The 15,286-nt window shown below is 44.2% G+C and overlaps 1 protein-coding gene across 1 annotated transcript; it reads right to left on the bottom strand.

Moving 5' to 3' along the window:
- Positions 1-12,774: 12,774 nt before the first annotated feature.
- On the bottom strand, positions 12,775-13,524 carry LOC138671743 (keratin-associated protein 10-7-like). The gene has a single exon (XM_069759893.1). The coding sequence runs from the start codon at positions 13,522-13,524 to the stop codon at positions 12,775-12,777; it is 750 nt and encodes a 249-aa protein (XP_069615994.1).
- Between the last annotated feature and the right edge of the window lie 1,762 nt (positions 13,525-15,286).

The following is a 15,286-nucleotide window of genomic DNA, read 5'->3' as shown; positions in this document are numbered from 1 at the left end:
GCTGGAAGATCCCTCGGTGGCGCGAGATGTCTCCGATCCGGTCCCGCAGATGAGCGATGCACTTTCTCCTTGCGATGACGAATCCTCCGGGTTCTTTGGCAAGCAATCTCCTGATCTGTGTGCACAGTGAGGCAGGGGTGATGGTAGGTGGCACAGAACAAGAAGCAGGGAGTTCAGTGAGCAAGGCTACAGTAGGAGCACACAGTCCAGTGGACACAGCCACAAGAACAGGCTGGTCCTCAGCAAGCACCGCGAGGATGGGATTAAGCAGTGCCTCCGCGGTGGTGAGCGGATTGAAGATCTGTACTTTATCCTGGTCACTACCCGGAGAGGAAGTCTCTGTCTACTGAGGGCAGGAAGAGTCGTCAGTCTTGCTAACTGGGGGTATGGCATAGCTAGCGGGAGTGGGTCCGTGAAGAGGGAGTTAACTGTCTTACTACTCACAAGCTCGGTACCCGCCAAGTGTCCTGTCTTCCCACTCAAACTGCTATTTCACCTCTTCATGACCCAGCCTATTTTGACCTTAATGAACTGGCCATTTTTTGCAATTCTGACCAGTGTCTCTTTATGAGGTTATAAATCAGGAATGCTTCAATGGATCCTAGCGATTTTGAGGTTGTTCTTTCGTGACATATTGGGCTTTATTCAAGTAAATAACGCAGCACACTGTGGCGCTAAAACATGCAAACATGAAACATGAAAATTGAACTGCATTACTGCACTAGAAATATGAAAAAATAAGAGCGTTTAGCGCATAATTGGCCAATTCATGGGTACTGGGTATCCACATTAAGGCATCTCTCGTATACCAGGTCCTAAACTTTCCTCGCTGAGAATAAACGTCTTCATCTGAATGGGAACCTGTGAATCCTCTTCTTAGACTAAATTTCTCTCTCTCTGTGGAGGGGTAATAAACCTGCTGCGATTAAAACACCTGTGGCTAAGAGGTGGAGGAGTGCTCTGTAAGAAGGCTAATGAATACAAATTTCAAAAAACTGACCATCACATCCAAACATAGACTAACTGTGAACAGGTGCTGAACCTAGAGTCACCAACTCGTACACAGTCAAATCACATCCAAACATAGACTAAGTGTGAAATGAATTTGGCTTCATGTTAGTGGTAAATTTAGGTTGATCATTTTTGTGTTTATTTGTGAAAAAAATGGAAATTTGGTGAAAATTTTGAAAATTTAGCAATTTTCAAATGTTGAATTTTTATTCTGTTAAACCAGAGACTTATGAGACACAAAATAGTTGATAAATAACATTACCCACATGTCTACTTGACATCAGCACAATTTTGGAAACACATTTTTTTTGTTAGGTAGCTATAAGGGTTAAAAGTTGTCCAGCAATTTGTCATTTTTACAACAAAATTTACAAAACCATTTTTTTAGGGACCACCTCACATTTGAAGTCACTTTGAGGGGTCCATATGGCAGAAAATACCCAAAAGTGACACAATTCTAAAAACTGCACCCCTCAAGCTGATCAAAACCACACTCAAGAAGTTTATTAACCCTTCAGGTGTTTCACAGCAGCAGAAGCAACATGGAAGGAAAAAATGAACATTTAACTTTTTAGTCACAAAAATGATCGTTTAGCAACAATTTTTTTTTTATTTTGTCAAGGGTAAAAGGAGAAAGTGCACTCCAAGAGTTGTTGTGCAATTTGTCCTAAGTATGCTGACACCCCACATGTGGGGGGGGGGGGGGACCACTGTTTGGGTGCACAGCAGGGCTCGGAAGGTAAGGAGCGTCATTTGACTTTTTGAATGGAAAATTAGCTCCAATTGTTAGCGGACACCATGTAGTGTATGGAGAGCCCCTGTCTAAACTGGAGCTCCCCCACAAGTGACCACATTTTGGAAAATAGACCCCCGAAGGACCTTATCTAGATGCATAGTGAGCACTTTGAACCCCCAGGTGCTTCACAAATTGAGCCATAAAAATGAAAATGTACTTTTTTTTCACAAACATTTTCTTTTAGTCTCAATTTTTTCATTTTTACATTGGCAAAAGGATAAAATGGATCCTAAATTTTTTGGGGCAATTTCTCCTGAGTACACCGATACCTCATGTGTGGTCATAAACCCCTGTTTGGGCGCATGGCAGGGCTCAGAAGGGAAGGAGCGCCATTTGTCTTTTTAAATGGAAAATTAGATCCAATCATTAGCGGACACCATGTTGCGTATGGAGAGCCCCTGTGTGCCTAAACATTGGAGCTCCCCCACAAGTGGCCCCATTTTGGAAACTAGACCACCCAGGGAACTTATCTAGATGTGTGGTGAATGCTTCACAGAAGTTTATAATGCAGAGCCGTGAAAATAAAAAATCTTTTTTTTTCCTCAAAAATGATTTTTTAGCCCGCAATTTTTTATTTTCACAAGGGTACCAGGAGAAATTGGACACCAAAAGTTGTTGTCCAGTTTGTCCTGAGTACGCTGAAACCCCATATGTGGGGGGGAACCACTGTTTGGGCACACGTCGAGGCTCGGAAGGGAAGTAGTGATGTTTTGAAATGCAGACTTAGATGGAATGGTCTGCAGGCATCACTGTTATGATAAGGTAATTCAGTACCACAATGGACATAGAAGTCAGAGCACATACAGTGACCTGACAATAACCCAAAAACATAGAACGAGCTCTGAGACGTGGGAACTCTGCTGACCGCAATCCCTAATCCTCTCCAACCACACTAGAGGCAGCCGTGGATTGCGCCTAACGCTCACTATGCAACTCGGCACAGCCTGAGAAACTAGCTAGCCTGAAGATAGAAAATAAGCCTACCTTGCCTCAGAGAAATACCCCAAAGGAAAAGGCAGCCCCCACATATAATGACTGTGAGTTAAGATGAAAAGACAAACGTAGAGATGAAATAGATTTAGCAAAGTGAGGCCCGACTTTCTGAACAGAGCGAGGATAGGAAAGGTAACTTTGCGGTCAACACAAAACCCTACAAAAAACCACGCAAAGGGGGCAAAAAGACCCTCTGTACCGAACTAACGGCACGGAGGTACACCCTCTGCGTCCCAGAGCTTCCAGCAAGCAAGGAAAAAACAATAAGCAAGCTGGACAGAAAAAACAGCAAACAAAATAGCAAAAGCGGAACTTAGCTATGCAGAGCAGCAGGCCACAGGAACGATCCAGGAGGAAACAGGTCCAATACTAGAACATTTAAGTAAATAGGGCAGCACACTGCAGCGCCAAAACATGCAAACTTGAAAACACAAAATTTGAACTGCATTACTGCACCGAAAATATGAAAAATGAGAGCTTTTAGCGCATAAAAATGGCCAATTTTATGTGTACCTCCCCGCCTCCTAGCTTCAGGTGTTTTAATTATAATAGGTCCAATACCCCTCCACAGTGAGAGAGAATTTGAGTCCAAGGAGAGGTTTCACATGTACCCATTCAGATGGAGACGTTTATTCTCAGAGAGGTAGGTCAAGCGTAGGGCCTCGTATAAGAGAGATGCCTTATCGTGGCTACGAGGTACACATAAAATTGGCCATTTTTATGCGCTAAAAGCTCTCATTTTTCATATTTTCGGTGCAGTAATGCAGTTCAAATTTTGTGTTTTCAAGTTTGCATGTTTTGGCGCTGCAGTGTGCTGCCCTATTTACTTAAATATATACGAGTTGGCGACTCTGGGTTCAGCACCTGTTCACACTGTGTCTATGTTTGGATGTGCAGATCAGGTTTTTTGAAATGTATTCTCTAGCCTTCTGATCGTGCACTCCCCGCCTCCTAGCTTCAGGTGTTTTAATTATAATAGGTCCAATACCCCTCCACAGTGAGAGAGAATTTGAGTCCAAGGAGAGGTTTCACATGTACCCATTCAGATGGAGACGTTTATTCTCAGAGAGGTAGGTCAAGCGTAGGGCCTCGTATAAGAGAGATGCCTTATCGTGGCTACGAGGTACACATAAAATTGGCCATTTTTATGCGCTAAAAGCTCTCATTTTTCATATTTTCGGTGCAGTAATGCAGTTCAAATTTTGTGTTTTCAAGTTTGCATGTTTTGGCGCTGCAGTGTGCTGCCCTATTTACTTAAATATATACGAGTTGGCGACTCTGGGTTCAGCACCTGTTCACACTGTGTCTATGTTTGGATGTGCAGATCAGGTTTTTTGAAATGTATTCTCTAGCCTTCTGATCGTGCACTCCCCGCCTCCTAGCTTCAGGTGTTTTAATTATAATAGGTCCAATACCCCTCCACAGTGAGAGAGAATTTGAGTCCAAGGAGAGGTTTCACATGTACCCATTCAGATGGAGACGTTTATTCTCAGAGAGGTAGGTCAAGCGTAGGGCCTCGTATAAGAGAGATGCCTTATCGTGGCTACGAGGTACACATAAAATTGGCCATTTTTATGCGCTAAAAGCTCTCATTTTTCATATTTTCGGTGCAGTAATGCAGTTCAAATTTTGTGTTTTCAAGTTTGCATGTTTTGGCGCTGCAGTGTGCTGCCCTATTTACTTAAATATATACGAGTTGGCGACTCTGGGTTCAGCACCTGTTCACACTGTGTCTATGTTTGGATGTGCAGATCAGGTTTTTTGAAATGTATTCTCTAGCCTTCTGATCGTGCACTCCCCGCCTCCTAGCTTCAGGTGTTTTAATTATAATAGGTCCAATACCCCTCCACAGTGAGAGAGAATTTGAGTCCAAGGAGAGGTTTCACATGTACCCATTCAGATGGAGACGTTTATTCTCAGAGAGGTAGGTCAAGCGTAGGGCCTCGTATAAGAGAGATGCCTTATCGTGGCTACGAGGTACACATAAAATTGGCCATTTTTATGCGCTAAAAGCTCTCATTTTTCATATTTTCGGTGCAGTAATGCAGTTCAAATTTTGTGTTTTCAAGTTTGCATGTTTTGGCGCTGCAGTGTGCTGCCCTATTTACTTAAATATATACGAGTTGGCGACTCTGGGTTCAGCACCTGTTCACACTGTGTCTATGTTTGGATGTGCAGATCAGGTTTTTTGAAATGTATTCTCTAGCCTTCTGATCGTGCACTCCCCGCCTCCTAGCTTCAGGTGTTTTAATTATAATAGGTCCAATACCCCTCCACAGTGAGAGAGAATTTGAGTCCAAGGAGAGGTTTCACATGTACCCATTCAGATGGAGACGTTTATTCTCAGAGAGGTAGGTCAAGCGTAGGGCCTCGTATAAGAGAGATGCCTTATCGTGGCTACGAGGTACACATAAAATTGGCCATTTTTATGCGCTAAAAGCTCTCATTTTTCATATTTTCGGTGCAGTAATGCAGTTCAAATTTTGTGTTTTCAAGTTTGCATGTTTTGGCGCTGCAGTGTGCTGCCCTATTTACTTAAATATATACGAGTTGGCGACTCTGGGTTCAGCACCTGTTCACACTGTGTCTATGTTTGGATGTGCAGATCAGGTTTTTTGAAATGCAATACTAGAACATTGACTGGAGGCCAGGATCAAAGCACTAGGTGGAGTTAAATAGAGCAGCACCTAACGACTTCACCACATCACCTGAGGAAGGAAACTCAGAAGCCGCAGTACCACTCTCCTCCACCAACGGAAGCTCACAGAGAGAATCAGCCGAAGTACCACTTGTGACCACAGGAGGGAGCTCTGCCACAGAATTCACAACACATCACGTTGCGTTTGCAGAACCCCTGAAGTACCTAAACAGTAGAAACCCCCCACAAGTGACCCCATTTTCAAAACTAGACCACCCAAGGAACTTATCTAGATATGTGGGGAGCACTTTGAAGTTCCAAGTGCTTCACAGAAGTTTATAACGCAGAGCCTTGGAAATAAAAAATCTTTTTTTTCCTCAAAAATGATTTTTTAGCCCACATTTTTTTTATTTCCACAAGGGTACCAGGAGAAATTGGACCCCAAAAGTTGTGCAATTTTTCCTGAGTACACTGATGCCCCATATGTTTGGCTAAACCACTGTTTGGACACACATCGGGGCTCGGATGGGAGGGAGCATCATTTGACTTTTTGAACGCAAGATTGGCTGGAATCAATGGTGGCGCCATATCACGTTTGGAGACCTCTTGATGTGCCTAAACAGTGGAAACCCCTCAATTCTAACGCCAACACTAACCCCAACACACCACTAACTGTAATCTCTACCCTAACCATAACCCCAATCACAACCCTAACCCCAATACACCCCTAACCACAACCCTAACCCCAACACACTCCTAACCACAACCCTAACCCTAACACACCCCTAACTCTAATCCCAACCCTAACCATAACCCTAACTACAAGTCTAACCCTAACCCCAACACACCCCTCACTCTAATCTTAACCCTAATTCCAACCGTTACCCTAACTCTAATTCCAACCCTAATCCTAATTCTAACCCTAATTCCATCCCTAACCCTAATTACAACCCTAACCCTAATTATAACCCTAACCCTAATTCCAACCCTAACCCTAATTCCAACCCTAATTCTAACCCTAACCCTAATTCTAACCCTAGTGGAAAAATAAAATAAATATATTTTCTTTATTTCATTATTTTCCCTACCTATGGGGGTGATAAAAGGGGGGATATTTACTATTTTTTTATTTTGATGACTGTGACAGACCCTATCACAGTGATCAAAATGTACCTGGAATGAATGAATGAATCTGCCAGCCGGCATATTCCAGCGGGTGCTTTCGCCCATGGGGGAAGAAGGACGGACATCGTGAGGGACACGAGGACTTGGGAGGTATGCGGGGGTGGGATCGGACCACAGGGGGAGCGGAGGACAGGACGGAGAGGGAGAGGAGGGCAACGAAGGACATGACGGAGGGGAGGAAAGACTGATGGTGGCGGCAGATCGCTGCCATCAGTCGTTGGCGGGGGCTGATTGCGGTTTCCAGCCATGGCCGATGACATTGCAGCTTCGGCCATGGCCAGATTGTAATATTTCACCAAGTTTCATTGGTGAAATATTACAATTGCTCTGATTGGCTGTTTCACTTTCAACAGCCAATCAGAGCGATCGTAGCCACGGGGGGCAAAGCCACCCCCTGGGGTCAATTATAAGTCCCCCTGTACCTGCGGGTCGGGTGACCTTTCATTGACCCCGGTCACCCGACACGCAGGAACGCGATCATTCTGTGACACAACATATGCATCACAGGTCGGATTGGCACCGACTTTCATGATGCATAGGCCGGGATCACACATAGCTAGATATGGCCAAGTCTCGCAGGTTAAAACCAAGCTCTGGCACCGGCACTCCAGAGCGGAGCGTGTGGCTGCAGAGCAATACATGGAGCCGTACGCTCCGCTCCGGTGTGTCGGCGCCAGAGCTTGTTTTTAACCTGCGAGACTCGGCCGTATCTCGCTGTAGTGTGACTCCGGCCATACGCTGTGTCACAAGCTGGGAAGGGGTTAAGTCTGACCCTCCCCCATCAGTCAGGTGCCCTGTACTGCTCTGGTCAGTAATCTCTTCCTCCTGCAACACTGATGACAGCCCCGACGGTTCCAGCCCAGATACGCAGGAGAGACCATCAACCTGGTTCTCCTTCCTACACCTCTTCAGCTCATGAGACAATAAAGAGGTCGTCCACTACCTTGGCTCAATTACTAGTTTATGATAAATGCTCCAGGATAATGCCCCTAAATATCCCCATAGACCTTTTCTGCCAAGTCTCATGTTGTTTTATGCCTTTCTGCTTCGCTTCCTGTGCCCTGACAGCACTACTGCAGCTTTGTTGTCATAGCAATCTCTTCCTGTTCAGAATCTTCTGCTCCCTTCAGACTACATTTCCCATCATTCCTTGTGCTGAATAGCAAGCCAGCAGTGAGCACAAAGCTGAAACTCTGCCTACACCCCTCCCACTCCTCCCCAGAGTCACACAGCGGACCTCATTATAAGACACTACAGGAAATAGAAGTAATGTACAAAGCACCATTACACCAGCCCTGACAGTAAAGACTATCCTCTGCTCCTCCTCACTGACATGGAGGATGGGAGGGACCAATGGATGGGGATAGGCCTGAATGTAAAGAATCTCCACACTATTAGTAAAATGAAGGTAACTGCTTAAAAGGCGATGCCATACACCAAGGAGAACTGCTTAATAGGCAATGCCATACACCAAAAACAACTGCTCAACAGGCAATGACATAAATCAAAGAAAAATTTAATTACTACCAATAACTGAAAATGTATAAAGCACCTCGTTGGAAATTGATAGCTGTACCACTGCTTAAAGGGAAACTGTCACCCCCCCAGGCGTTAGTAACTAAAAGAGCCATCTTGTGCAGCCCTAATGCTGCATTCTGACAAAGTAGCTCTTTTGTTATTGTTCGTTGCACTGCAGAAATAATCGCTTTTTAAATTTGTCCCTCATACCTTCAAATCACAACGGGGGCAGGTCTTTCCCCCCTAATCCAGACGTACCACATCATCACTTTGCGAGCCGGGCGCCGCCTCCTCAGCGTTATTCAATTCTCCAGGTGCCTGCGTTGTCATATTCGGCCTTGGGAATGCGCAGTTCGCGCTGCCCGACCACTGAAATCACTTGATGTTTTGCTTACTGCGCCTGTGCGCACGCGCAGCCCGAGATCCCGCCCCGCAATGTGAGTAAATAATAAGAGACTGCGGTGCGGGATCTCGGGCGCGTGTGCGTGCAGGCGCAGTAAGCAAAACATAAAGTGATGTCAGTGGTCGGGCAACGCGAACTGCGCATGCCCAAGACAGAATATGACAGCGCAGGCACCTGGGGAATTGAATAATTCCCGAGGAGGAGGTGCTCAGCTCGCAGAGTGACGGCTGTGGTGCGTCTAGATTAGGGGGGAAAGACCTGCCCCGTGGCGATTTGAAGGTATGAGGGACAAATTTAAAAAAGCGATTATTTCTGCAGTGCAACAAACAATAACTAAAAGAGCCACCTTGTCAGAATGCAGCATTAGTGCTGCACAAGATGGCTCTTTTAGTTACTGACGCCTGAGGGGGGTGACAGGTTCCCTTTAAATAATAAAAAAGAGGTTGTTAAGTAGAACAAAATGTAAATCACATACTAAGGTGAGAGATAGGAGGTAAGTTGCCCTCATTATATGTATTATAAAAGTTTATGGTATGTCCATATCCTGAAAGATCCATAGTAGTTGTCTCATAGTTATAGAAAGTAGATTAATTCTTTGGTGGATGGCATTGCCTTTACGCAGGTGTCTGTGAAATGCAGCATTGTCTTTAAGCAAGTGCCTGTGGTGTGCAACAATATCTACAGGTAACTTTGACATAGTGTGAATAACCGAGACATGGTTAGATGAAAGCTATGACTGGGCAGTTAACTTACAGGGTTACAGTCTGTTTAGAAAGGATCGTAAAAATCGGAGAGGAGGAGGGGTTTGTCTCTATGTAAAGTCTTGTCTAAAGTCCACTTTAAGGGAGGATATTAGCGAAGGAAATGAGGATGTCGAGTCCATATGGGTCGAAATTCATGGAGGGAAAAATGGTAACAAAATTCTCATTGGGGTCTGTTACAAACCCCCAAATATAACAGAAACCATGGAAAGTCTACTTCTAAAGCAGATAGATGAAGCTGCAACCCATAATGAGGTCCTGGTTATGGGGGACTTTAACTACCCGGATATTAACTGGGAAACAGAAACCTGTGAAACCCATAAAGGCAACAGGTTTCTGCTAATAACCAAGAAAAATTATCTTTCACAATTGGTGCAGAATCCAACCAGAGGAGCAGCACTTTTAGACCTAATACTATCTAATAGACCTGACAGAATAACAAATCTGCAGGTGGTCGGGCATCTAGGAAATAGCGACCACAATATTGTACAGTTTCACCTGTCTTTCACTAGGGGGACTTGTCAGGGAGTCACAAAAACACTGAACTTTAGGAAGGCAAAGTTTGACCAGCTTAGAGATGCCCTTAATCTGGTAGACTGGGACAATATCCTCAGAAATAAGAATACAGATAATAATTGGGAAATGTTTAAGAACATCCTAAATAGGCAGTGTAAGCGGTTTATACCTTGTGGGAATAAAAGGACTAGAAATAGGAAAAACCCAATGTGGCTAAACAAAGAAGTGAGACAGGCAATTAACAGTAAAAAGAAAGCATTTGCACTACTAAAGCAGGATGGCACCATTGAAGCTCTAAAAAACTATAGGGAGAAAAATACTTTATCTAAAAAACTAATTAAAGCTGCCAAAAAGGAAACAGAGAAGCACATTGCTAAGGAGAGTAAAACTAATCCCAAACTGTTCTTCAACTATATCAATAGTAAAAGAATAAAAACTGAAAATGTAGGCCCCTTAAAAAATACTGAGGAAAGAATGGTTGTAGATGACGAGGAAAAAGCTAACATATTAAACACCTTCTTCTCCACGGTATTCACGGTGGAAAATGAAATGCTAGGTGAAATCCCAAGAAACAATGAAAACCCTATATTAAGGGTCACCAATCTAACCCAAGAAGAGGTGCGAAACCGGCTAAATAAGATTAAAATAGATAAATCTCCGGATGGCATACACCCACGAGTACTAAGAGAACTAAGTAATGTAATAGATAAACCATTATTTCTTATTTTTAGGGACTCTATAGCGACAGGGTCTGTTCCGCAGGATTGGCGCATAGCAAATGTGGTGCCAATATTCAAAAAGGGCTCTAAAAGTGAACCTGGAAATTATAGGCCAGTAAGTCTAACCTCTATTGTTGGTAAAATATTTGAAGGGTTTCTGAGGGATGTTATTCTGGATTATCTCAATGAGAATAACTGTTTAACTCCATATCAGCATGGGTTTATGAGAAATCGCTCCTGTCAAACCAATCTAATCAGTTTTTATGAAGAGGTAAGCTATAGGCTGGACCACGGTGAGTCATTGGACGTGGTATATCTCGATTTTTCCAAAGCGTTTGATACCGTGCCGCACAAGAGGTTGGTACATAAAATGAGAATGCTTGGTCTGGGGGAAAATGTGTGTAAATGGGTTAGTTACTGGCTTAGTGATAGAAAGCAGAGGGTGGTTATAAATGGTATAGTCTCTAACTGGGTCGCTGTGACCAGTGGGGTACCGCAGGGGTCAGTATTGGGACCTGTTCTCTTCAACATATTCATTAATGATCTGGTAGAAGGTTTACACAGTAAAATATCGATATTTGCAGATGATACAAAACTATGTAAAGCAGTTAATACAAGAGAAGATCGTATTCTGCTACAGATGGATCTGGATAAGTTGGAAACTTGGGCTGAAAGGTGGCAGATGAGGTTTAACAATGATAAATGTAAGGTTATACACATGGGAAGAAGGAATCAATGTCACCATTACACACTGAATGGGAAACCACTGTGTAAATCTGACAGGGAGAATTACTTGGGGATCCTAGTTAATGATAAACTTATCTGGAGCAGCCAGTGCCAGGCAGCAGCTGCCAAGGCAAACAGGATCATGGGGTGCATTAAAAGAGGTCTGGATACACATGATGAGAGCATTATACTGCCTCTGTACAAATCCCTAGTTAGACCGCACATGGAGTACTGTGTCCAGTTTTGGGCACCGGTGCTCAGGAAGGATATAATGGAACTAGAGAGAGTACAAAGGAGGGCAACAAAATTAATAAAGGGGATGGGAGAACTACAATACCCAGATAGATTAGCGAAATTAGGATTATTTAGTCTAGAAAAAAGACGACTGAGGGGCGATCTAATAACCATGTATAAGTATATAAGGGGACAATACAAATATCTCGCTGAGGATCTGTTTATACCAAGGAAGGTGACGGGCACAAGGGGGCATTCTTTGCGTCTGGAGGAGAGAAGGTTTTTCCACCAACATAGAAGAGGATTCTTTACTGTTAGGGCAGTGAGAATCTGGAATTGCTTGCCTGAGGAGGTGGTGATGGCGAACTCAGTCGAGGGGTTCAAGAGAGGCCTGGATGTCTTCCTGGAGCAGAACAATATTGTATCATACAATTAGGTTCTGTAGAAGGACGTAGATCTGGGGATTTATTATGATGGAATATAGGCTGAACTGGATGGACAAATGTCTTTTTTCGGCCTTACTAACTATGTTACTATGTTACTATGTTACTATGTAACATTGCCTTTAAGTGGGTGTCTGTGCTGTTTGATGTTGCCTTTAACTGGGTGCCTGTGGTGTGCCACCTTGCCTTTAAGAGGGTGCCTGTGTATGGCATTCACTGAAACAGTGAATACTGCTGAGTGCAGCCCCACCTGCTCTGTAAGTCCCGCCCAACCATATTCACAATGAGTCCCACCCACACTCACTAAGTCCACCCACCAGTCGCTAAGACTTGTCAACTCTAGTCCCCACCTGTTAACTTCCAGAGCCCAGAATTGAGGGAGAAGTAGACAAGACATTTCAGGAATCAGCAGAGTCTCAGCCAGAAATCAAGGGACTACAAGAGCAGCTCAAGTTACAGCACAGGTTATAGATCAGGTTACAGCACAGTCTACAGCTCAGGTTACACAGCATGTTACAGCACAGGTTATAGATCAGGTTACAGCACAGTCTACAGCTCAGGTTACATAGCATGTTACAGCACAGGTCACAGATCAGGTTACAGCACAGTCTACAGCTCAGGTTACACAGCATGTCACAGCACAGGTCACAGATCAGGTTACAACACAGTCTGCAGCTCAGGTTACACAGCATGTTACAGCACAGCTTACAGATCAGGTTACAGCACAGTCTACAGCTGAGGGGACAGCTGTAGTTACAGCTTTGAATACCGCTCAGGTTACAGCGCAGGTCACAGATCAGGTTACAGCACAGGTTTACAGCTCAGGTTACATCACAGTCTACAGCACAGGTTACAGATCAGGTTACAGCACAGCCTACAGCTGAGGTTATAGCTGTATTTACAGCTTGGGTTACAGCGCAAGTCACAGTTCAGGTTAGAGCTCAGGTTACAGCTCAGGTTATAGCTCAGGTTATAGCTCAGGTTACAGTGCAGGTTACAGCTCAGGTCACAGTTCAGGTTACAGCTCAGGTTACAGTTCAGGTTACAGTGCAGTTTACAGCTGCTCAGGTCACAGTCCAGGTTGCAGCTCAGGTTACAGCTCAGGTCACAGTTCAGGTTACAGCTCAGGTTACAGCTCAGGTTACAGTGCAGTTTACAGCTGCTCAGGTCACAGTCCAGGTTACAGCTCAGGTTACAGCTCAGGTTACAGTGCAGTTTAGAGCTGCTCAGGTTACAGCTCAGGTTATAGCTCAGGTTACAGTGCAGTTTACAGCTGCTCAGGTCACAGTCCAGGTTGCAGCTCAGGTTATAGCTCAGGTTACAGTGCAGGTTACAGCTCAGGTCACAGTTCAGGTTACAGCTCAGGTTACAGCTCAGGTTACAGTGCAGTTTACAGCTGCTCAGGTCACAGTCCAGGTTGCAGCTCAGGTTACAGCTCAGGTTACAGTGCAGTTTACAGCTGCTCAGGTTATAGCTCACGTCACAGCAAGAGGATATAGCAAAGGATACAGCAGGATTTGGCACAGCAAAGTATTTAGAGAAGTGCTTATCTGTGGGAGTTAGGGCACATGAGAGGGACATGGAAAGCAGTGACCAACTTCTTAATTTACAGGATAGCCGCTTTGTAGGCGCACTAGTTTTCTTCCTTCTGAAGGAGAGGTTTTTGGAAAAACCAAAAAACCTAATATATAGGATTAAAAGCGCATTTCTGCAAAATTAAATTAAACAAAATATAGTTTAAACCCTTTTCCATGTGGTCCGCAATAATACGTCAGTGCAGCATGGCATTTATGGATGCGGGACAGATTATTACATCTTTTTTTAATGCAACACTGCAACTGAAGTCGCACTCTCTCACACACACAACTGAATAAAGTACTGACACTAACACCACATACATAAAAAAAATGTTGTCCTGCTCGTCCCAAAAGCACTAGTCAGTGAAGGAGACATACGCTTTCCTTGCCTCCAACACTTTATTTTTCATACTCTGACTCCTCGTCTTCCTCAAGTGCTGCTGAACCGCTATGAAGACGCACCAGTGTAGAAGGTGAACAAGTCCCCCCCCCCCATTACTGACCCCGTATGGACCTCGCTCCCGAAAATTATGAGCTCCTGATTCCTGATTTTGTGGCACAATCAGGAATCAAGTTTGACACCAACGGCCTCACAGAACTAGACTTTTTCCAAGTCTTTTTCTCTGATGATTTTGTTAACCTCATGGTGGGCCAAACTAATTTGTTCGTTTCACGATTCACACCATAACCGTCACCCCTATGTCACAGGTCAGGGTGACTTTAAGCCAACAGACGGCTATCACATGTGCAGGGGGGCTATCTTAGTTATCCCTCCACTCCACAATGTGATGAAAAAACACACACAAGGCTATTGACCTCTTAGTTTACAGCAGGGGCTTATTTTAGGTATCCCACTGCTCTTCAACATACCACGAACTGCAGGGATTTATGTATATCCAGCTTACAGTTCCACTTAAGACTTGCAGCTCTCTGGCGCCCCCCCCTGACTCTCAGGTCAGATTAGGTACTGCACCCTGGGTAATTAGTCGCCAGAAAGGCTGCCTGCTATGTACTGGCTAATGGGCATGCTGCAGCGACGCGATAAACTACTCCCGCTCAGGCAGGAACAATAATTATCAATGCCGCAGTCGCTACAACAACACCCAACTACCCAGTACAAAACGTATGCTGCCACCAGCTTCGATTAAACGGGTCCGAAGCTAACCCAACACAGTAGCGTAATTCCCTTCAGGAGACTTAGGGTACATTTTTAGAGCATGGAGAAAGAACTAGTATAAAATAATATACCCCACAAAATTTAGGCAGTGCTTTATCAAAATATTTTACAAAGATGTTACAAATAAGACAATTGCAAATATGTACAAGGTAATTATAACATAAAGGGATTACAGGAGAAAAGATAACACTCACATGTTCTCAGAGCATTGCAGGCAACCAGGCTAGTGGAGCTTCCATACGTCCCAGTTCATTGGACGTGCTCCGGGCTCTCCAGGAAAAAGACAAGAAGAGACTGCTGGGATCTGGGCAGACAGTTATAGCTCCAGCCTGTGACATCCCAGAAAGGGGTTGGATCACCTCATCCCTCCTACCTCTTCAGTTAACTAATTTTACCCTAACTTTTATCTAATTTCTATAACTCCGCTACAAAACATGTCATAGTCATAACAAACCCAGCATTCATCTCGGATTAACGTGGGCATTCTAATGAGATCAAATATGTCCTATCTGTGATACATATTTACAGAGAAATCCCTACTTCTTTACCAGACAGAGTTAGAAGCCCGTGTTTAGAGTGATGGGTAGAT

This window comes from Ranitomeya imitator, chromosome 3 (assembly GCF_032444005.1).
Source record: "Ranitomeya imitator isolate aRanImi1 chromosome 3, aRanImi1.pri, whole genome shotgun sequence".
Lineage (NCBI taxonomy): Eukaryota > Metazoa > Chordata > Amphibia > Anura > Dendrobatidae > Ranitomeya > Ranitomeya imitator.
Note: the sequence above shows the minus strand (reverse complement) of the source record. Positions and strands in the feature narration are given on the sequence as shown.